The sequence below is a fragment of the Leucoraja erinacea genome, chromosome 26, assembly GCF_028641065.1.
Source record: "Leucoraja erinacea ecotype New England chromosome 26, Leri_hhj_1, whole genome shotgun sequence".
Classification (NCBI taxonomy): domain Eukaryota; kingdom Metazoa; phylum Chordata; class Chondrichthyes; order Rajiformes; family Rajidae; genus Leucoraja; species Leucoraja erinaceus.
In genome coordinates, this window is record NC_073402.1 from 8,155,701 (window position 1) to 8,180,076 (window position 24,376).

Below are 24,376 nucleotides of genomic sequence, written 5' to 3' on the forward strand. Positions count from 1 at the left end.
AAACACCTCTATCTGACAATGTGCACTTTAACCACATGCGATTTTTTTTCTATTACAAATCTCAAATTGTGGAGTACAGAGGCAAATAAATAAATGATGGGTCTTTGTCCCAAACAATATGGAGGGCACTGTGTATGGGTCAGAACCATATGATCTAAGCAGGTCTGAGATACAATCACGTCTTAGGTGGTGATCTGGCATTGGCGGAGAAAACCCACGTGGTCACAGGGAGAACATGCAAACACCACAAAGGTCAGGATCGAACCTGGGTCTCTGGCGCTGTGAGGCAACAGCACTACCAGCCGTGCCAATGTGGCTGCCCTCACTGGTGGACAGGTGCCAGTGTTCTAACTGTACTGGAACAGTTTTGCCTCGAGTCCAGCCAGCCTCGAGACAAGGCTTGAGTGTTACAGATGTGATGTTGCCGGGTCTTTAAGTCATCGAGCATTAGAGCACAGAAACAGGCCCTTCAGCCCAGCTTGCCCATGCTGACAAAGGTGCCCCATCTACACCTGTCCTACCTGCCTGCATTTGGCCCATATCCCTCTAAACCATTCTGATCCATGTGCCTGTCCAAATGTCTATTACATGTTGTTGTAGTTCTGCCTCAACTACCTACTCCCTCAATTTGCTCTATAAATCCACTACCCTCTGTGTGAAAAAGTTGTCCCTCAGATTCCTGCTCTCACAGTCAGTGCTGTATCCAGTGTCCCCACTACAGGCGGGGGTGAATTACCTCTATACTTCTCATCATAAGTGATAGCAGTGGAATTTAGCCCATTTAGCCCATTTAGCCCATCGAGTCTACTCCACCATTTAATGATGACTGGATCTACATTCCCCTCTGAATCCAATTCTCCCACCTTCTCCCCATAACCCCTTGACGCCCATACTGATCAAGAATCTTTGCCACTCATTCCTGGGATCGTTCGTGTAAACATCCCCTGGGCCATCTCCAGCGCCAGCACATCCTTCCTCAGATATGGGGCCCCAAATTGCTCACAATATTCCAAACTCGGTTTGACCAGCCCCTTATAAAGCCTCAGCATTACCACCCTGCTATGGTATTCTAGTCCTCTCAAAATAAGTGTTTGCCTTTCTTACTACCGATTTGACTAGCAAATTAACTTGTTGGGAATCCTGCACCAGCGCCCCCAAATTCCTTTGACCTCTGATGTCTCTCCTCATTTGGAAAATAGTCTACACCCTTGTTCTTACGACCAAGATGCATGACTCCACACTTTGCTAGGCTGTACACTACTCACATTTCCATTTGACATGGAAGGAAACCCTTTGTCCTGCTTAGTCCCTGCCGGATGCTGTCAGGGACGGTGTTGGCGAGGATGGTCACACATTCACACTGACCGCACAGCGAAGTCCACCCGTGTCCACCGTGACCCTAGGGACGTCACGTTTGAGCACCTCCGCCCACAGAGTACCGGTCCGTGTAACGCCAGCGCTGTTGACACCAGCAAGTCAACCAAGAGCCAAGTGGAATTTTCTGAAGACTTCTGCTCTGTTTCTTTGCTTGAGGGAAGCGAGCCCCCATTTGAGGAGAAGAAAAGACACAAAGCGCTGGAGTAACTCAGCGGGGCTACTGGAGAACATGGATAGGTGACGTTTAGGGTCAGGTTGGAAGAGAAATGTTGCGATCCATGTTCTCCAGAGACGTTGAGTAGGAAGGAACTGCAGATGCTGGTTTATACTGAAGGTAGACACAAAATGCTGGAGTAATTCAGCGGGTCTGGAGAAAAGAAATAGGTGACGTTTCAGGTCAGAACCCCTCTTCTGAAGAATGTCGGACCCACCGATTTGCTCCAGCATTTTGTGTCTATCTTCTCCGGAGATGTTGCCGGTCCCACTGAGTTACTCCAGCACTTTGTGTCTTTTTCTGAAAACCAGCTCCTGCAGTTCCTGGTGTGCCCACGTGGGGAGGTCTCAAGAGTCACGCTCCAGCGATCCTGGCCACACCCTCCTCACACGTCCCCCAGCTCCCACGTGGAGACATGGGAGACCCATGTGGCACCACCAACCCCCACCACCACCAACCCCCACCACCACCAAACCCCCACCGCCACCAACCACAACCCCCAGCGACCCCACCACCACCACCACCACCACCACCACCACCACATTGCCCCCGGTGCCAGCCCACAACCAACTCAGCAGTGCCAGCTCCCTCTGCGTGCGTGGCAATAAGCTCATGCAACTGGGTCGATTTTGTACCACTCACCTCCCAAGCTATTCCCCCCAAACCACACCCCCCACCCCCCCCCCCCCCCTCCCTCCCTCCCCTCCCGCAGCAGGAGTTGCTACTGCCTGGTGAAGCCACTACATGTCAGCGGGATGCGGGAGCCCACCAGTGTTTTCGGCCCTGCACACTAAATAGCGGACAAGCAGAGGGAGACACAGGGCTGTTAATTTTCATCAGGCTGCCACGTAAGGGACAGTAATCACAGTGGGCTGTGGAGCAGGATGCAGCATGCCTTTCTTGTACGCTCGCCCGGCTGAGTCCCTTCTTAAAGGGGCTGTCACCAGGGAATTTTCTGCAGGCTCGGTGCTGTCAGGCACCCACAATGAGGAGGCCCCGCCACTTTAAATCGCCTCGGCCGGCAAAAATAGATTCTTTTTTTCCTCACGCAATTCCAAACATTGGGGTGGGAAAGTTAACAGCCCTGGAAGTGCCGAGGGGGGGGTGGGGGGGGTGTATAGAATGTAAAGGTGGGGAGGGGAGGACAGGGGGGGGTTGGGAAAACGGGACAATGAAAGGTTGCGTACTTCTGTTGGGGGAGTTCCAGAGCGTGGCTGAGGATTTGGAGAGTCGTTTGTTTAGCATGGAATCCACATGTTTGGGCAGGTTGGCAGCCGACAAGGAACAGCCCCCTGGCCCTGAAAGAGAACGGAGAGACAGACAGAAAAGAAGAGAGGTAAATACCGCTGAGGCCTCCGCCACTGACCCACTCCGGGAGCACGCCAGCTGCTTGGCGGAGGGACAGGGCCGGGGGGTGGGGGGGGGGGGGGGGGTCTTCGTGGAGCATGGGGTTGGGAGAATCTGGTGCCATTTCACTCTAGGATATCACAGGCTGAGCCAAAGCTGTCAAAGCCCCCACACCCTCCACCCCTTCTCATTGCAAAGAACATGAACACAATGACCAGTGCACACTCCAACCCCCAGGTAAACCCCACCCCACCTCCCCAACCCCACCCAAACTGGGACACAGCCAGTAGCTCATGTGATAGTAGGAGAATTAGGCCATTCGGCCCATCATGTCTACTCTGCCATTCATTTTATCTGATCTATCTTTCCCTCTTGGCCCCATTCTCCCGCCTCATAACCCCCGACACTCAAGCCAATCAAGAATCTGTCTATCCCTGCCTTAAAAATATCCATTGATGGCCTCCACAACCGATCAATCCCAAGTTCACCCCTGATCATCTCTGGCCTTCCTTCCACCCACCAAAGACAATGACACTGCCTGCCTTTCAAAGAAGAATTGGACTTTGAAAAGCTGAAGGCAATTTGCTGTTCAATGTATCTTCAATAAAGTTGTCAGAAATATCATCTGCAGGCAGAGGAGATTAGTTTAACATGGTATTGTGTTCAGCACGGACATTGTGGGCCGAAGGGCCTGTTCCTGTGCTGTACTGTTCTACTTCACTGAATCGTGCATGGGAACAAGACAGATACTGACATTGCATGCAATGTTGCATGATGCATGTGTGGACACCATTGCCGGGAAATGCAAATGTGGGGAGCGGGGAGGCTGCCTTGGCAAGGGTCTGGCACCTTAGTCTGGGTGTTTGTCATTACAGCCCGCCCCTCACCCCCACCCCAGTCCAACATCAATCAACACCCCTCGGTCAGGCAGCATCTCTGGAGAGCATAGTTAGGAAGGAAGCGAGCGGGCAAGATCATCTCTGACCCCTCTCACCCTGGCCACAAACTCTTTGAATCACTTCCCTTTGGAAGGCGACTCCGGGCTGTCAAAGCTGCCACAACCAGACATAAAAAACAGTTTTTATCCACGAGTAGTTGCTCTACTCAACAACCAAAAATCTGTAGCCTCCCTTTGATCTGGTATTTTGTTGGTTCACATGCTTGATCAATGGTGTTTTATCATTAATGTTTTATTATTATTAATGTTTAGCGTTTTCTGAGTCATTCGTAACTGTCACTGTATGTCATGTTGTTACTTGTGGGCGGAGCACCAGGGCAAATTCCTTGTATGTGAATACTTGGCCAATAAACTTACTTACTTCAGCAATGTTTTGGGTCTGGACCCTTCTTCAGACTGGTTGTAGGGGGGGGGGGGGGGGGGGGGTAGTTGGAAGCAAGGAGGAGTGAGGCAGGACACACACAGCATAGTAGGTGATAGATGGACATGTGTGAGGGGGGGGGGGGGGTGGGACACTGATAGGCAGATGGTTGGAACAAAGGCACAGAGATAATAGCACAGGATTGCAGACTTGTAGATTGTGAAGCTAGAGGGAGGATGGTAGGGGGGGGGGGGGGGGGGGGGGGGGGAGATAAATAGGTGGTAGTCTAGGTGAGACTCAGTGTAGAAGAGAGGAAAGATGGGGAAAAGAGGGGGGAAGAAAGGGGGAGGAAGAGAAAGGGGTGGAGGAGGTTCAGTGGGAGGGTACCTAAAATTGGAGAATTCCATGTTCATACCATCGGGTTGTAAGCTCTCCCCATCTGAACCTGAAACGTCACCTGCCCATTTCCTCCGCGGATGCTGCCCGACCCGTTGAGTTCCTCCAGCACCTTGTGTTTTGCTGCCTCACCCCACCCTGTCGCTGGTGCTCCTTCAGCCTGATTGGTCCCCTAGACCCGGTCCACGATGGCCCCCTCCGCGGACCCCACGAGCACAGTCTGATCCCCACCCCAAAACATTCACCAATGCCCCAGTCATCCATGCTCACCCCCCACCCACCCCTCCACTAAACCACCCATAACATGTAGCCCCTGGACCCCTGGCAGAGTTGTGAAGGAGAGGGGCGTTTACAGGGCGGAGCTGATGTGTTGCACACGGTAAACAGAACATGATACTGACACGTCTGTACCGGCGGCATGCAATAGCGCAGCATATCATGCACCTAACACACAGGCCAATACCCAGCATCTGTGCCCCAGTTACAATCATCTCAATCTCCCATAGATTTGACCCTTAACAGAACTCGCAACCAGTTATATACAAAATAATGTCGACCAAATGTGTTTCTTGGACCAGTCTTCCAGCGTGACTTTAATAGTGTTTAAGAAGGAACTGCAGATGCTGGAAAATCGAAGGTACACAAAAAAGCTGGAGAAACTCAGCGGGTGCAGCAGCATCTATGGAGCGAAGGAAATAGGCAACGTTTCGGCCCGAAAGCCTTCTTCAGACTGATGGGGGGTTTTGGCCCGAAACGTTGCCTATTTCCTTCGCTCCAGTGACTTTAATAGTTCCTGTTGTCCCTGGTCTCAGTAATGGGTCTGTCCCACTTAAAGCCCTGTCCCGCTGTACGGGTTCATTCAAAGAGTTCTCCCGAGTTTGCCCCGATTCGAACTAGGAGATTTTACGGTAATGGCCGCTCATCGGTACTCGGGGCTCTCGTGGACATGTTGAAAAATCTTCACGTGTCTTCCCGAGCTTACCGCGTCTCCCGAGTACCTGCCGTTAGGGTTACGAGCCACCAAGAGACGTCCCCGAGCTCCGACGTACCCGCTACGTTCATTCTACGTGCTTATCACGAGTTTGATTTTTTTTAAACTCGGGAGAGCTCTTGAATGAATTCGTACAGTGGGACAGGGCCATTACGTGACTATTTCAGCGACTGCCGGCACCCGTCATAGGCCGTTGCAGGTCGCCGAAAATGTTCAACTTGTTGAAAATCCAGCGGCGATAAGAAAGACGCCACGGCTCTTTAGGCGACTGAGGAGAGTACTACTCACAACAAAAAGTTGCGTAAGTGGGACAGGCCCATTAGTCTTCTACCTCCGACCACAATAACAGTTGTAATAGACCTTACAGTTGCTCCATAGACACTCCACATGTTAATATTCTGGGTCAATGCCTCTCTCAGTCTTCTCTCTCCTGTGACTTCTCCTCATGACCCCATGGCCTCATCCCCACAATAATCTTCTCTTGTTCCTAGTTTCTGTTCCAATCGCTACAACTTTGAAAAGCCATTAAACATCTTCTCCACTGTCAGCGTTCTCTACAACATTCTAAATACACCAGCAATATCAAAGGCCCATAGAAATTTACAGTGCAAGCCATTCAGCCCATCGTGACCATACTAGCTGAGTGGAGTTCAGACTAACCCCACTTCCCAGCTCTTAGTCGTGGACCTGTATTTGCAGTTCTCAAAGTGTCTATCCGGCACTTCTAGACGTGGTGATGTTCCCTTATACCTTTCATTGGGGAGATCCATATCCTTACCATTCACTGAATCTAATTATTTTGTTTGACTTGTGCAATCCTTATACTTTTTTACTTAAATCTACCCTCTCCCCTCCCTCTAGTTGCCCACCTTCTAAAGGAATTGGGCCCACCTTCTAAAGGAATTGGGCCCATTCTGGACGTGGGACAAAGTGACGGAGGAACTCAGCAGGTCAGGCAGCATCTGTGGAATGAATGGGCGGGCAACGTTTCGGGTCGGGACCCTTCTGCAGATTCACTGATAGGGTCTGAAGAAGGGTCTCGACCCAAACCATCGTCTGTCCAATCTTCCGTTCCTTCCACGGATATTGCCTGACTCGTGGAGTTGCTCCGGCACTTTGGTTTTTCTTTGCTCAGGATTCCACAATCTAGTCTCTAGGCCTTTTCTGATGGTGAAATGCCATTATTATCCTCAATCATCTATCAAAGGGAACTCAAGACTTCATTATTCCCAGCACGGGCTGGCTACATTGGAACATAGAACATTAAACAGTACACCACGGGAACAATGTCTGTGCCTAACATGATGCCACAGATAAACTAATGTAACTTCCCTGCATGTGACCCGTATCCCTCCATTCACTGCATATCCAGAAAGCTTCTTAAACGCCACTATCATATCTACCTCCACCACCACCCCTGGCAGTGTGTTGCAGGCACTCACCACCCGTAAAAAAACTTGGCTCGCACATCTTCTTTAAACTGCCCCCGTCTCACCTTAAAGCTGCGCCCTCTAGTCTTTGACATTTGCACACCCTGACATTGGATACAATTCTTATTTCGTTTTTTATCTCCCTTCAATCAATCCAAGTTTACGCTGGCCAAGAGCTGCACCTTCCCAAGACCTTGCACCTATTAGTCTTTCACCAGCCACACGATGCCTGAGAACATCCCCATCATTTGGTAGATGGACTGTAGGGGGTGTGTTGGGTTGGGGTGGGGTGGGGTGGGGGGAGGGGGGGTGGGTTGGGTTGGGGGGGGTTGGGTTTGTGTTGGGTTGGGTGGGGTGGAGGGGGGGGTGGGTTGGGCTGGGTTGGCGTCATCTGTGGGGTGGGTGGGGGCCCCACTGTCCGTGTGTGCTTCCTGTGTCCATTGCGATGGCGGCTAGTTAGGATCTCTGAGGTATCTCACACCAATGTACGTTGAAGGGTTCTAACTGCACTACCTGTTGAACGGAGTCAATGAGGGGGGGTGATTGGGAAAGTTGCAGAGCCCACACTTGCCGTAGTCGACACCATTGACACAGCTGGAAGGATGTGACTGCTGGACCCATTGGGGAAGTCCGGATGTGACTGAGCGATGGGGATGTCGACCACCTGGTTGAGTATAATGGCAGCAAGATGACCACCAGAGTGGCCCTGGAAACTTGCCACAAGTGCCGGAGAGCCAGGGCCATGGCTGGGGTGGCACTCTCCAGCCACAAAATCGCCACACCCCCCGTCCAGCCGAGGACTGGTCACATCGATAAAAGGGCACACAATCGGAGGCCAAAATCAGAGGATTTCGGAGAACTCCAAGATGCAAGATGGCGCAGAGCGAGGTGACTATTGGCGTGCTGTCCTGGGATCTCCCATTATCGACCACAATCAGCCCACTTATTTAAACTGAAGATAGACACAAAATGATGGAGCAACTCAGTGGGACAGGCAGCATCGCTGGAGAGAAGGAATGGGTGACGTTTCGGGTCCAGACCCTTCTTTCAGACTGAAGAAACGTCACCCATCCCTTCTCTCCAGAGGAACTTCTTTACGCAGAGAGTGGTGGCGGTGTGGAATGAGCTCCCAGTGGTGACTGGTGGAGGCTGTTCTGGGGTATGATTTAAAAATACAATGGAGTCCACTTATTTATGAGAAGGGAGATGGAAAATGATGGGCAACGAGTGCAGGCAGGCAGGACTAAGGGGAGAGAAAAAAATGTTCGGCATGGACTTGTAGGGTCGAGATGGCCTGTTTCCTGTGCTGTAAAACGTCACCCATCCCTTCTCTGGTTAGATGATGCCTGTCCCGCTGAGTTGCTCCATCATTTTATGTCTCTCTTCAGTTTAAACCAGCACCTGCAGTTCTTCCCTGCACGTTTGGCCCACTTATATATTTGTGTGCGATTGTACTCATGGTGTGGTTTGACGGGATGGCACGCACGCACAACAAAGCTCTTTGCTGTGTCTCGGTACAACTCACAATGATAATAAACTAAACTAAAGTGAGGGGTTATTCCGCACTGCATCGCAGTGTACCAGAGCTCTCCAGATACATGGGGCAAAGGGACCTCAGCAAAGCCGGCATCATTAATTCATGGCCTAGTGAGCAGTATCTCAGTATCCTTGAGCTAAGACAAAGGGCACCAGCTCCCCAAGGACTGACTGACTAACGCAGGCACATTCTGGGGTTTACTAAGTGGCACATTTATTAAAGTGGGGGAAGGAAAATAAACATTTTCTAATGATACATCTCTTGAAACATGATGACAAAGCACACTCAATCCAAGGTCACAAACAAAATCCTTTTGCATTCATGTGTACACACAAACCATTCAGAGGAGTGGCTTGGCCTGGGCTAGAAGGTGTGGTTGATCACACCAGGGTCAAGTCGTGACCGCAAACGCGAGGTACGTGATTCATCTCGTCACACCCGATCATAAGATCATAGGGGCACATCTAGGCCATTCGGCCCATCGAGTCTGCTCCACCATTCGATCATGGCTGATTTTTCCCACTTAACCCCACTCTCCTGCCCTCTCCCCTCTTTGGTGCCTTTACGAATCAAGAACCTGTTGCTGGTCCCAAAAGGCTCGCCCACGGACACTTCAGTCACTTGTCCTTCCCGATCCTGAAGTGTAGATCCAGGTTTGCCATCTCCCTTGTAAGGCCCGCTACATATCGCCTGTGGCAATATCCCTGAACAGATTCGACAATTTCCACACCATCTAAGCCCTTGACACTATGGCGTTCCAGTCTATATTGGGAACGTTAAAATCCCCTAGTATGACAACCCTGTTAGTCTTGCAGCTGCCTGGTACATTTGTTCTTCTAATTCAAGTTGACTATTATGAAGCACACTCCCAACTAGGTGACGACCTGCCCCTTTTCCAGGCCGATGTCCGTGCACGCCTGTCCCTGGAGAAGGAACACGCGGTGTCCACGGGGAATTTGGAGACCTTCCGTGAACGCTGGTTGCCGCGGGAGGTCGAGTGTTTTATTGATAAAGTAGGTGTTATATTAATTTGATGATCGTTTGTTTATAAAACTGTCAACATAGGCAGTCTTTGATGGTGTTCATTTGTATATTTATTTTTTGAATAAAAGCATTTGTCTAATTAAAAACATTTTTTTTTTTTAAACAAGGTGATCATCCCATTTTTATACCTCAGCTCCAACCACATAGCCTCACTGGATGGACCATTAGTAATGTCATCTTGGACTACTGCCACAACATTCTCCTTCATCAATAAACCATTCCTCTCCTCTGGTATGCCCACCTCTATCTCTCCTGTACCCTGGAACATTAGGTGCAGTCCTGTCCCTCTCAGCCAGATTTCTGTAATAGCTACAACGTCCCAGTCACACGGACCTATCCACGCCTTGAGTTCACCCGTCTCACCCGTCAGGCCTCTTGAATGAAATAAATGCAAAATAAATAATTCAATCCAACAGTTCTTCATCACTCCCTGCCTATCCTGTCCACGGAACTTTCTTTCTTCATCCTCCATGCTGACTTTCAGACTCTCTCCTGCCTCTGTCGTGCATTGGATCCCACCTTCCCCCCCCACCCCCCCTCCAGCACCTTGTTTTGCACAAGATCCAGCGCCTGCAGTTCCTTGCATCTCCCCAAGCCGCAACTCACTTGCCGTGGGTGAATGGCAATGTCGCAGCAGCACCAAGCTGCACGTGTGGCTCCCTAGTGCCCAGTTTAGTGAGCAAAACACTGCAGCAGCTTTTATGGGCATTTTGTGTAGGAAGGAACTGCAGATGCTGGTTTACACCGAAGATAGACACAAAATGCTGGAGTAACTTCCTGGTTCAGGCAGCATCTCTGGAGAATGTTGTGGATAGCACCCGTTTCCACAGCCACCAATGGACCATTGTGGGCTCCGCCTTTCCTTGGTCATCGGTGCCGGCTCAGATTTTTTCTTAATCTTTTCACATCGGTAGTTTCTCTCCCCCCTGGCTCCCAGTCTGTAGAAGGGTCTCAACCCGAAATGCCACCTATTCCGTTTCTCCAGAGATGCTGCCTGACCCGTTGTTAGACCTGTCTATTTACAGGAATGTTATCAATTTTGCAAAGTTTTCAGGACATGCAGATGGACAAGTTTCACACGACACCTCCACAGATGGACACTCCAGGCTCCTGGGCTCTGTCGGTACTGCCATAGAGGGAGTGCAGAGACGGTTCACCAGACTGATTCCTGGGATGTCAGGACTGTCTTATGAAGAAAGACTGGATAGACTTGGTTTATACTCTCTAGAATTTAGGAGATTGAGAGGGGATCTTATAGAAACTTACAAAATTCTTAAGGGGTTGGACAGGCTAGATGCAGGAAGATTGTTCCCGATGTTAGGGAAGTCCAGGACAAGGGGTCACAGCTTAAGGATAAGGGGGAAATCCTTTAAAACCGAGATGAGAAGAACTTTTTTCACACACAGAGAGTGGTGAATCTCGGGAACTCTCTGCCACAGAGGGTAGTTGAGGCCAGTTCAGTGGCTATATTTAAGAGGGAGTTAGATGTGGCCCTTGTGGCTAAGGGGATCAGGGGGTATGGAGAGAAGGCAGGTACGGGATACTGAGTTGGATGATCAGCCATGATCATATTGAATGGCGGTGCAGGTTCGAAGGGCCGAATGGCCTACTCCTGCACCTAATTTCTATGTTTCTATGTCTATGTTTACTGAGGGAGACTAACAGGACCAAGCTCTGTGCTTGGTCGGTGTTGGCAGGCGGTTCTGGTCACCATAATGTAGGAGGCTCACTGCACTCTTTAACAATGTGTCGAATGTAACAGTTCTTCAATATTTCACCAAAGGTTACGTATTAAATGCTTATTGAACTTGGGAGCTGTGCGCCATCCTTCATTCCCACTAAACTTATGATTGAAACAAAGTCAATCTTTAACAATCAAACTTTAAAATCTTGCTAAAGGTTAAAGAGAGAGGACTATCTCAATAGACAATAGGTGCAGGAGTAGGCCATTCGGCCCTTCGAGCCTCATCTCCGTTGTAAATTTTACATCTCCATTAAAGCAAATATAAGGAATACATTTTCTGCTGATGATTTGAGAAAGCTGCTGGGAGGATTTGGCAAGTTGATAGTTTAGATTGGCTGGCACCTCTTGCAACTTTTATCGATGTATGTGAATTCAGTCTGGAACAAAGGAAAGGGAAGTCTTGCCCTTTCTGTTGATGTTACATGGGAATGTTCCAACTGCTGGGATAAAACAGAGCGAGGCGATAAACCAGGGGCAAGCTTCAATTCCCAGCTAATTCTGTCTTCAGACAACAACTGTATTGTAAGGAAGGAGTCCGCATGTATTATTGGCTGAGGTAATCGCACATCCTGCAAACTCCAGCCTAACAGCCTCCCCTCAACAAACACTCACTAATCTTACGGATTCACCCCATCTCCTTGATTTTGGAAAATACCAGAAAATAATGGCAGATTATGTCAATATCTAATAATAATTGTTATCAGAGAGAACAATGTTCTCCAATACTGCACATAGAAACTTGAAAGCCACACACCACCAGACTCAGGAAGACTTTTGTCCCCTCTTATCAGACTTCTGAATGATCCTTCCATAGCTAGGGTCCTGTCCGATTCACCTCTGCACCTCTTGCAGACATTGGACTTTGTCATTGGAACTGGAGCGCTACAATGCTGGGAACTATATTCTGCACTCTGTATCTTTCCCTTTGCTCTAACCATTATACTTGAGTTTGCCGATGACATTTATCTGTTGTGACTTAATTATATTTATGTACAGTGACTTCAATATATACATCTGTAGTTTTATCTGGTCCACTTGTATAGTATGGAAAACAGAATTGTACCCCATTACACGTGACAATAATGAATCTAATAATGTAGACTGGGCAAGAGAATGAAAATAGGATAGTGTTCCAGTCCCAAGCTCCCCAAACTTGGGAGGATAGCCGCACAAGAACATTGATTCTATTAGTTGTAAGTAATTCTCAGTCCTCAATGTCCAACTGTGTGCACAATACAAGCATGCACACACAAACACACGTGCACATACACACACACACACACAGTGTACACACACATACACACACACACGCACGTGCACACACACACACACACACACACACAGATACACACACACACATACACACACAAACACACACACACACACACACACAGTGTACACACACATACACACACACACAGAGTGTACACACACACACACACACACACACACACATATACACACACACACACACACACACACACACACACACACACATACACACGTGCACATACACACACACACACACAGAGTGTACACACACACATACACACAAACACACGTGCACATACACACACACACAAGCGTACACACACACGTGTACACACACATGCACACAAACACACGTGCACATACACGCACAAACAAGCGTACACACACACACACACACACAGTGTACACACACATACACACAAACACACGCACACACAAGCATACACACACACACACACACATACACGCACACACACACACAAATACACGTGCACATACACACACACAGAGTGTAAACACATACACACACACACACAACGTACACACACACAGAGTGTACACAGATACACACAAACACACGTGCACATACACGCACACACAAGCATACACACACACAAGCGTACACACATGCATACGCACACACACACACACGTGCACATGCGCGTGCACACACACACACAAGCGTACACAAACACAAGCGTACCGACACGTGCATGTGTACACAGACACACACGAACACACACAGACAACCATACACACACAAACATACAAAAATATTCACAGACAATTCTATACTGCCACAACGAAGACACTTTTGCACCTGAACCAGCTCTCAATACGCTAGCTGGAATCGATGAGGCACTGGAACTATTGCAATCACAACAGGAAAGATGATTTTAAACAGTGAGCCGTGAGTGAAGCATGCAATGCCGATGGTGTTGACTAGACGCCCCACTAAATAAACTCACTCGCTTTGTGCACACTCAGGCTGTGAGGGAGCGCTCCAGCCCAGGACCACCTCTGTTGACGGATTTCTGCCCAGGTTCTCTTGGTTGACCTCTGCACCACTGCTTCGTAACGCTCCTGCGGGAACATAATGGGGGAGATGATTGATTCATAAAACATAGAACCGTCTCGGCCCACAATGACAGTGACCAACATGTCAAGATCAACTCATATCTGCCTGCATGTGATCCATATCCCTTGTTCCCTGCATATCCATGTGTCTATCCAAAAGTCTCTGAAACGCCACTATCATATCTGCCTCCACCATCACCCCCGGCAGCAGGTTCCAGGCACCAACCTCTGTGTAACATGCCCCACACATCTCCTTTAAACTTTGCCCCTTTCACCTTGAAGCTACAGTATGCCCTCAAGTATTTGACATTTTCACCCTTGGAGAAGGGGTTGCGGCCCTGTTTCCACCACTACGCACAAGAGGTGACAAGACAGACACAGACTCAGCTCGGGCTGAGCAACTTCTAATCTTTTGTGTGGATAAGAAGAAGACCCTTGGAGAAAGGTTCTGACTGAATACCTTATCTGTGCCTCTCAGGTCTTCCCTCATCCCACAGCGTTCCAGTGTAAACAATCCAAGGTTGTCCAATGTCTCCCAGTAGCTAGTTCTCTCTAATCTAGACAGCATTCTGGTCACGCTCTGCTACACCCTCTCCAAAGCCTCCACCCTGTAATGGGGTGCCCAGACATGCACACAATTCGAGGGTGTGCCCAGGAATGGGGGTGTAAGGCAGTAGTAAGGAGCCATATGCCAGCAATTCTACTGCTGCGCCACCATGCTGCACTGTTGTGTCAGAGATGCAGCAGCTCACTAGCACTTTAGCCCATCTAGTGAACCATCCATTAGAGCAACTAAAGCCCCTGTTCCACTTTCCTCGAGTTACTCACAAATCTCCCGAGTTTTCCCCTTGATTCAAACTCGGAGATACCAGCCGTAGGTATTCGGGGCTATTTTTTTTACTCGTGGACATTTTTCAACATGCAGAAAAAACGTCCCGACTTACCCGATGCCCCGAGTACCCACGGCTGGCATTACGAGCCGCTACGAGATATCTACGGGCTCCCTACGGACTCGCTACGGACATTCTCCGAGAAACTCGGGAGAATTCGTGAGTCCTATCTAGCTCTCTCTTGAAAGTATCCAGAGAACCGGCCTCCACCACCCTCTAAGGCAGAGAATTCCACAGACTCACAACCCTCGAACTGTGTGGAAAAGTGTTTCCTCATCTCCATTCTAAATGGCTTACACCTTATTCTTAAACTGTGGCCCCTGGTTCTGGACTCCCCCAAGATCAGGAACATGTTTCCTACCTCTAGCGTGTCCAAACCCTTAATGATCTTATATGTTTCAATAAGATTCCCCCTCATCCTTCCAAATTCCAGAGTATACAAGCCCAGCTGCTCCATTCTCTCAGCATACGACAGTCCAGTCATCCCGGGAATTAACCTTGTAAACCTACGCTGCACTCCCTCAAAAGCAAGAATGTCCTTCCTCAAATTAGGGGACCAAAACTGCACACAATACTCCAGGTGTGGTCTCACTAGGGCCCTATACAACTGCAGAAGGACCTCTTTGTTCCTATACTCAACTCCTCTTGTTATGAAGGCCAACGTGCCATTCGTTTTCTTCACTGCCTGATGTACCTGCATGCAGGTCGAGACGGTTCGAGACCCTTCTGCAGACCGATTGGAGTAAGGGGGAGAAAGCAGGATGCCGGGTGGAGGTGGGACAAAGTCTGACAAGTGGTTACAGGTGTTTTCAGTATTTATTAAGTATTTATGGAGAGATAGAAACAGGCCCTTCGGCCCATCGAGTCTGCACTGACCAGCGATCACCCGCTCACAATATCCTACACTAGGAACAGTTGACAGAAGCCAATTAACCTTCAAATCTGCACGTCTTTGGGATGTGGGAGTAAACCAGGGCACCGGGAGGAAACCCACACAGTCACAAGGAGTTTGTAAATCTCCACACAGACAGCACCCAAGGTCAGGATTGAACCCGTGTCTGTGGCGCTGTAAGGTAGCAACTACCACTGCGCCACTGTGGTGAGGGGGGCAAATGGTTGGACAAGGGCTAGAGTTGAAAGGGAGATCAAAGTCAGATTCAGATTCAGATTCAATTTTAATTGTCATTGTCAGTGTACAGTACAGAGACAACGAAATGCATTTAAGAGACAACGAAATGCATTCAGATCCAAATGCAAAGTGTCTCAGATAAAGGGAGAATAGGAATTAAATGTAAAGGCAGAGTGACGAATATCTATCCTCTATCTCCATTTGGCCCAGCCTTTGGATTCAATATAGAATTCAACTATTTCAGATAGCCAGCCTTTCTTGTATTCAGTTTAGTTTAGAGATATGGTGCGGAAACTGACCCTTCAGCCCACCGAGTCCACGCTGACCAGCACTAGGATCAATTTATAATGTTTACCGGCCAAGTAACCTACAAACCTGTACATCTTTGAATATGGGAGGAAACCTGAGCACCCGGAGAAAACCCACGCAGTTACAGGAAGAACGTACAAACTCCAAACAGACAGCAGCCGCAGTCAGGACTGAACGCAGGTCTCTGGCGAATAAGGCGGCAACTGCACTGCTGCGCCACCGTGCGCCATTTGAAGGAGCCATTTTAAATGTAAGATTGTCCACCTGCATGGTTGTTCAACGTTCCTCTCTCCACAGATGCTGCCTGACCGGCTGAGTATTCCGGTATTCTCTGCTTTATCCTGCTGCTTGGTCAAATGTCATAATGACCTCTCCCAAAGCCACTTTAGCAGGGAAAACAAAATCAAGGGGATCTTATCAAATGATGCCTAATATTATATATTATTTGTCAGCAAATAAACTGGTTCAAAATAAATTGCAATACCTTTTTTGCTGTGGAGGAGTTATTTCTAATTAGACATATTCACAAAGACAAAAGACACAAAGTGCTGGAAGAACTCAATGACTCAGGCAGCATCTGCGGAGGGAATGGACAGACCACGTCTCAGCTTCAGATTCTTAAGAAGAGTCCCAAACTGAAAGATGGGCTGTCCATTCTTTTCACAGATGCTGCCTGACCTGCTGAGTTCCTCCAGCACGTTGTGTTTTGCTCTAAGCTCCAGCATCTGCAGTTCCTTGTGTCTCATCTCAACAAGGCTGGTGTTTCTTCATGTACCAGGCTCAGTGGTTTTATGAATGGTCGCTGTCATATCTCAATAGGAAGCTGATGAGGTCCTTGCCTGGTGGCCAAGTGTGTCCCTCACCAAGGTACAGACAGGGTGATCATCAGTAGAGGCAGAGAGACTGACACAGGCTTGACAGGAGTGAATCCATATTGACCTCCATACCTGGCCTCCCAACTAGTCATTCCTGCAGCATAGCTGGGATAGATAGGCAGTGAGATGCAGCATGGAAACAGGACATTTGGCCCACAGAGTCTATTCTGACCATCAACCACCCATGTACACTAATCCTACATGAATCTAAACTGAAGACACAATGAACTACAGATGGAAGAAGGGTTACAACATGAAACATTGCCTATCCATGTCCGTCGGAGATGCTGCCTGACCCGCTGAGTTACTCCAGCACTTTTGAGTTCTGAACTCATTTAATCTAAGTTTATTATCTCCATATTTGTATTGATTACTCCCAGATTCTACCACTCACCTGCACCCAAGACGTAAATTAACCGACAAACCTGCACGTCTTTGGGATGGGGGAGGAAACCGGAGCACCCGGAGAAAACCCACCCGGTCACAGGGAGAACGTGCAAACTCCACACAGACAGCACCCGAGGTCAGGGTTGAACCGGGAGCTCTGGCGCTGTGAGGTAGCGGCTGGGCACACACCTTGCTTTTCTGAAGCTTTAGTCGTTGCTGCTCCTCCAGCAGTGCTCGCCGCTTCTCAATCTTCACCCGTTGCTCCTCCAGCCTCCTCCTCCGATCTTCCACCTGCTTCTCTCGGAGCAGCTTGGCCTTTTCTTCCCGCTCCAGCCATATTGACTTCTTGGTGGCTGTGAGATTGGTAGAGGGCATGGAGATAGAGGAGAAGGAGGTGGTAGGTGAACAGAGAGAGAGAGAGAGAGAGAGAGAGAAGGTGACAGAGCAATGAATTAGACAGGGAAACAATGAGAATGGGATAGAATGTGATTGGGGACGGAGAGAGAGAGTGAAATACAGAGGGGAACAAGGAGAATGGGACAGAACAGAAATAAGTGAACAGAGAGATGTGGACAGTCATAGTGATAGAGAGGACAGAGATAAGTAAAGAGAGGATAGTGAAATAGAGAGAGAGAGAACGAGAGAGAGAGATGGGAGAGAGAGAGAGACAGACACAGAGAGAGAGAGAGAGAATGTGAGAGAGATACAGAGAGAGAGAGAGAGAGAGAGAGAGAGAGAGATAGAGAGAGAGAGAGATAGAGAGAGAGAGAGAGAGAGAGAGAGAGAGAGGGAGAAAGAGAGAAGAAGAGATAGAGAGAGAATTAAGAGGGGAAAAGGAGAGAAATAGAGGAGGATAGAGGGGAGTTTGAGATAAAGAGCAGATAGATACAGAGAGAGGTCAATGAACAGAGGAAGTGAGTGACAGATACACAGATAGAGAGAGAGTGAGAGAGACAGCGTGTGAGAGCAAAGGTGGGTTAGAGATGGAAGGAGATAAAGAGCAGGAGAGACGGAGATGGAGAGGTAGAGAGTGCAGGATCGAAGAGTGTGGAAGAAAGGGGGAAATAGAAGAGAGAAGGGGCAAACGGGGAAGCAAGAAGGAGACATAGAACAACAAAATACGATGTGGGGGGAGACGGAGACCATGGAAGACAGATGCGGAGGGGGCAAGGGCGGAGCAGATGGAGACGGAGGAGGAGGGGGGGGGGAGGGGGAGGAGGAGGGGGAGGAGGAGGAGGGGGGAGGAGGAGGAAGAGGAGGAGGGGGAGAGGAGGAGGAGGGGGGGAGGAGGAGGAGGAGGGAGGAGGAGAGGAGGAGGAGGGGGAGAGGAGGAGGAGGAGGGGGAGGAGGAGGAGGAAGAGGAGGAGGGGGAGGAGGAGGAGGAGGGGGAGAGGAGGAAGAAGAGGGGGAGAGGAGGAGGAGGAGGAGGAGGAGGAGGAGGAGGAGGAGGAGGAGGAGGAGGAGGAGGGGGAGGAAGACGAGGAGGATGATGACGACGAGGAGGATGAAGAGGAGGAGGAGGAGGAGGAGGAGGAGGAGGAGGAGGAGGAGGAGGAGGAGGAGGAGGAGGAGGAGGAGGAGGAGGAGGAGGAGGAGAGGAGGAGGGGGGGGAGGGGGAGGAGGGGGGGGAGGAGGAGGGGGGGGAGGAGGAGGGGGAGGAGAGGGGGAGGGGAGGAGGGGGAGGGGGAGGAGGGGGAGGAGGAGGGGGGGAGGGAGAGGGGGGGGGGAGAAGGAGGGGGAGGAGGAGGAGGAGGAGGAGGAGGGGAGGAGGAGGAGGAGGAGGAGGAGGAGGAGGAGGAGGGGGGGGGAGGGAGGGGGAGGAGGAGTTGGGGGAGGGGGAGGAAGAGGAGGAGGAGGAGGGGGAGGAGGAGTTGGGGAAGAGGGAGGAGGAGGAGGGGGCAGGCAGGGAGCACAAGAGGGAAGAGTAAAATGGAGAAGTGTGAGTACGGAGTATTCATTACACTGGTCACTTCTTTGCTCAGATTGTGAGGATCGCAGATTACAGGGCACGATGGAGATGAATGTGAGGCAGAGGAAGTGAAAGCATTAATCATCCTCACACGGACTAACCTCGTGCTCTCCTTCCAGCATCAGATGTCACAGGCTGGATGTTGTGGGAGCTGACTTCAATGGTGAGAGGCCCAGTAAATGATCACATGGAACTAGAGCAGTACAGCACAGTACAGGCCCTTCGGCCCACAGTGTCTGTGCTCAACCTGAGGCCCAGTTAAACTAATCTCCTCACCTAATCTCCTGTGACCCATATCCCTCCATTCCCTGCGTATCCATGTCCCTATACAGTATCAGAGTAAATAGGTTCTTCTGCAGTTGTATAGGGCTCTGGTGAGACCACATCTGGAGTATTGTGTACAGTTTTGATCTCCTAATTTGAGGAAGGACATCCTTGTGATTGAGGCAGTGCAGCGTAGGTTCACGAGATTGATCCCTGGGATGGCGGGACTGTCGTATGAGGAGAGATTGAAAAGACTAGGCTTGTCTTCACTGGAGTTTAGAAGGATGTGGGGGGATCGTATAGAAACATAAAAAATTATAAAAGGTCTGGACAAGCTAGATGCAGGATAAATGGTCTCAATGTTGGGTGAGTCCAGAACCAGGGGCCACAGTCTTAGAATAAAGGGAAGGCCATTTAAGACTGAGGTGAGAAAAAAACTTTTTCACCCAGAAAGTTGTGAATTTATGGAATTCCCTGCCAGTGGAGGCCAAATCACTGCATGGATTTAAGAGAGAGTTAGATAGAGCTCTATGGGAATCAAGGGATATGGGGAGAGGGCAGGCACGGGTTATTGATTCGGGAAGATCAGCCATGATCACAATGAATGGCGGTGCTGGCTCGAAGGGCCGAATGGCCTTCTCCTGCACCTATTTTCTATGTTTCTATCTCAAAGCCTATCTTAAAGTATAATCACCACTATTATATCCGCTTCCACCACCACCCTTTGTGTGCCAGTGCGTTCCTGCACCCACCGCTCTCCATGTAAGCAAACCTGCCCCACACATCTCCTTTAAACTTTGCCCTGCTCACCTTAAAGCTATGCCCTCTAGTCTTTGACACTTCCAACCTGGGAAAAGGGTTCTGACTGTCTACTCTATCTGTACCTCTCATCATCTTCTATACTTCAATCAGGTTTCCCCTCAGTCCCCGGCGCTCAGTCCCAGAGAACAATCAGAGTTAGTGCAACCTCTCCTTACAGCTATACCCTCTAATCCAGGCAGCAAGCTGGTAAACCTCTTCTGTATCCGCTCCAAAGCCTACACATCCTTCATGTTCTAGACTGACCAGACTGTACACAATATTCTAAATGTGGTTTAATCAAAGTCCTCTAATGCTGCATCATAACCTCCTGCCTGTTTTACTCAACGCCCCGACCGGTGAAACACACCAGACGCCTTCTTTACTGCTTTACTTCTTGACTGAATTAGAGTTAGCTCTTAGGGCTGACGGAATCAAGGGATATGGGGAGAAAGCAGGAATGGGGTACTGATTTTGGATGATCAGCCATGATCATATTGAATGGCGGTGCCGGCTCGAAGGGCCGAATGGCCTTCTCCTGCACCTCATTTCTATGCTCTATCTACTTGTGATGTAATTTTCACGGGGTTCTGGACTTGAACCCCAATATCCATCTGTACATTAATGCTGTTAAGGGACTTGTCATTAACGGTACGTTTCCCCCTTGCATTCGACTTCCCAAAGTACAACACCTCACACATGCTCGCATGAAACTACATCTGCCATTTCTTTGCCCGTTTCTGCAGCTGATCTATATCCCGCTGTATACTGCGAGAGCCTCTCTCACAATTTGCAACTCCAGCAACCTTGGTATTTGTCTGCAGCTGACAAACCAACTCATTTGCATTTACGTCCGAGTCATGATGACTCACTCCACTGCAGAACGCGGGGGAATGGTGGAGACGTGATCATCCAGTGACGGGGTTATTGGCTGACCCAATAGCACCACCTCCACCAGGCTTGTCACCAGCCTAGGCCAGGGCCGAGACCGGGTGAGGTAAGGGTCATTGGGAAGTACTTCACTGACACGGGAGGCTTCCCAGTGACACCCAGCAGGAACAAGGCCAAGCTCTCCTGGAGAAAGCCCAGGACAATGTGGTCCGTATTTCTTTGCGGATGAACCTAGCACTGGCAATGGCATCACCCCAATCATCCCTTCTGTGGGAATCGTGCCAGGGTCACAAGAGAGAAAGCATCGGGGCTGTGCTAAACTTTACTGAAGTTGTTGATTTATCCCTCAATTGGGGAAACCAATGACAGAACACTGAACAGACCAGGATTGGCAATGAAATATCCAGGCAGATGGAGGTCTACAGGCCCCTCGCTGCTGGGAGTCAGCTAAAGATGTCTGCCTTTTATTTTGGGTTTTGGACCAATGGCCTATTCCTGAAGTCAAGATTGAGATCAGCTCTCAAATCATTCAAGGAAAGAACAGGCTTGAGAGGATGAATGGACTCATACTGTCATGGGAACCTGTATTTCCCAGCTCTTATTGAGAGCTCAAGGGTGGAGAAGGTTTAGGTGCCGACTGCTGGAGGAGGAGGAGGCAAAGGAAGAGAAATAACATTGCCAACTATTTTAGTTTAGTTTAGTTGAGAGTTACAGCATGAAAATAGGCCCTTCGGCCCAACGAGTCCATTGATCACAAGTACACACTAGTTCTATGTTATCTCACTTCTTCATCCACTCCCTACACACTAGGGGTACCTTACGGAGGCCAATTAATCTACAAACCTGCACGTATGTGGATGTGGGTGAAAACCGGGGCACCCGGAGGAAACCCACGTGGTCACGGGGAGAACGTGCACACTCCACGCCCATAGTCTCTGGTGCTGTGAGGTAATGGCTCCACCAGCTGTGCCACTGTGATTATGAATGGGAGGATGTAAGTGGGTTACTATCAGGCAATCTATGGAACCAGGGAATGTCCTCTCCTCATTGCCGACACTATGGCAAAGGCTCGGCGCCTACATCAGGAAACTCAAGGCTTAAAATCAGCCACGAAAACTAAAATGAACCAGCAGGTAATTCCAAAGTTGTGCATGACTCTATAATGCGGACACGTCTGCCAACTGCTTATAACTTGACATTGATTCAAACCCAGGCCAACAACAAAAAGTTGTTCAGATCAGTTTTAGAATCCAATGTTTGAAAGGTTTGTATAATGTGCCGTGGAAATGAATCAACTTCATGTTCCTAATAAACGTTAAGAAATGGTTGACTAGTTTTAATTATTTGGGTAATTGGTCGAGAGAATGTATTTGATAATGAAGTGGATGAGAGTTTCCCTGAGGGAATGTTTGTCACTGAATATATTCGGAACGAGACTAACACTAATACATCACCAGCTCAGCCTGCTATCTTTGATTATCATCAGAACGATATACTCCTGATAATTCAACTACCCACTAAAGTTAATTTGCTTTCAACCTCAATTGTCCACGAGTCTTGTCCAAATTTACTCTGTGCCTACCATTATAATGGGGGATCTGGTGACTTATTTATTCCCCGTTTGATCTTGCCAACTTTTCCATTACCATCTTCCTTAAAATATGTTTACAGCTTTGGTTGAGGGTGGCATCGCTGCTCGAGCTGCTGCCTCCAGCATCAGACACCCAGGTTCACTCTGACCGTGGGTGCTGTCCGTGTGGAGTTTGCACGTTGTGGGTTTCCTCTGTGTGCTCCGGTTTCCTTCTACATCCCATGGATGTGCGGGATTGTTGGTTAATTGCCCTCTGTAAACTGCCCCTGTTGCGTAAGTGAGTGGTAGAGTCTCAGAGGGTGGGAGTTGATGGAAAGGTGGGGAGAATTAAAAAAGTGGGACTCGTGTAGGGTTGGTATAAAGGGGCAGTTGACAGCATGGACTTGTTTTCGGGATGAAACGTTGCCTATTTCCTTCGCTCCATAGATGCTGCCTCACCCGCTGGGTTTCTCCAGCATTTTTGCCTACCTTCGATTTTCCAGCATCTGCAGTTCCGTCTTAAACAAGGGCTTGTTTTCATGCTGTTTCTATCTATGAATCGTTCAGTTGGCTGCATCTTCCTTGCTTCTTGACCCATTCTTCACAACTACTGAAGCTTTATTTTCTGTGGTGCCACGGTGAGAGTGAATGCTGTGCTTTGTGAAATGCCACTCGCTCAGTAGGCTGGGTGGGTCAGAGACTTCTTCTTGTGCATGGCGTGCACAGCCTAAAGTTGTAGGGCAACTTGTTCTATTTGATCTTATTTGATTGTGCACGCCGGGTTGATTGCATTTGTCGAAACAGGACGGACCACGTGAAGGTTGCAATCTCCCACCCTGGCAGAGACTAATCCTTGTGGACTCAAGGAGCTGCAGATGCTGGAGTCTTGCGCAAATCACTGAGTGCTGGAGGAACTCAGCCACTCAGGCATCTTCTGTGACGTTTTGAGTCGGGACCCTTCTTCAGACTGATCGCAGTCGGGGTGAGAGGGCTGGAAATGAGTGGTGGGGTCGGGAAAAAGCCTGGCAAGTGATAAGTCGATACAGGTGGGGGGGGGAGGGGGTTGATTGTCCGATGGGTGGAGTCAGTGACCAAGGTTAGAGATGAAAAGGAGCCAAGAGGGTGTCAGTTAATGAGGGAAGCAGAGTGAAATGTAAAGGGCCTGTCCCACTTTCAAGACCTAATTCACGACCTCTGCCGAGTTTGCCCTTGACTCGTACTCGCAGCATGGTCTTCATGAGGTCGTAGATGGTCGTAGGCAAAGATCCTCTAGCGATCAAGATCGTCCACTCAACGAAAAAGATGTAGTACGGTCATGGGCAGATTCATGGGTAATTTTCGGCCCCATTTCCGTAACCGGCTTCCGTCTCCGCGCCAAAGATCCCACAGGATACTAGTGCGGAGACGGAAGCCGGTTACGGAAAAATCCTCGTAAAAATAAAAGTTATTTGGTAAAAATCTTATCCCCATTTTCAAAATTTTAATTTATTAACACAAACTGTTCCCCCGCAACGTTGATTACACTGCGAGTCGGGTCGGGTCCGGT

General features: G+C 49.2%; 1 protein-coding gene across 1 annotated transcript in view; it reads right to left on the bottom strand.

Annotated features, from left to right (window-relative positions):
• The window catches only part of map7d1a (MAP7 domain containing 1a), a 178,416-nt gene that overhangs the window by 33,943 nt on the left and 120,097 nt on the right, over positions 1-24,376 (bottom strand). Inside the window, 3 exon segments of the mRNA XM_055656091.1 lie at positions 2,779-2,889; positions 13,640-13,754; positions 17,528-17,691. Coding sequence (XP_055512066.1) covers positions 2,779-2,889; positions 13,640-13,754; positions 17,528-17,691 — 390 coding nt within the window.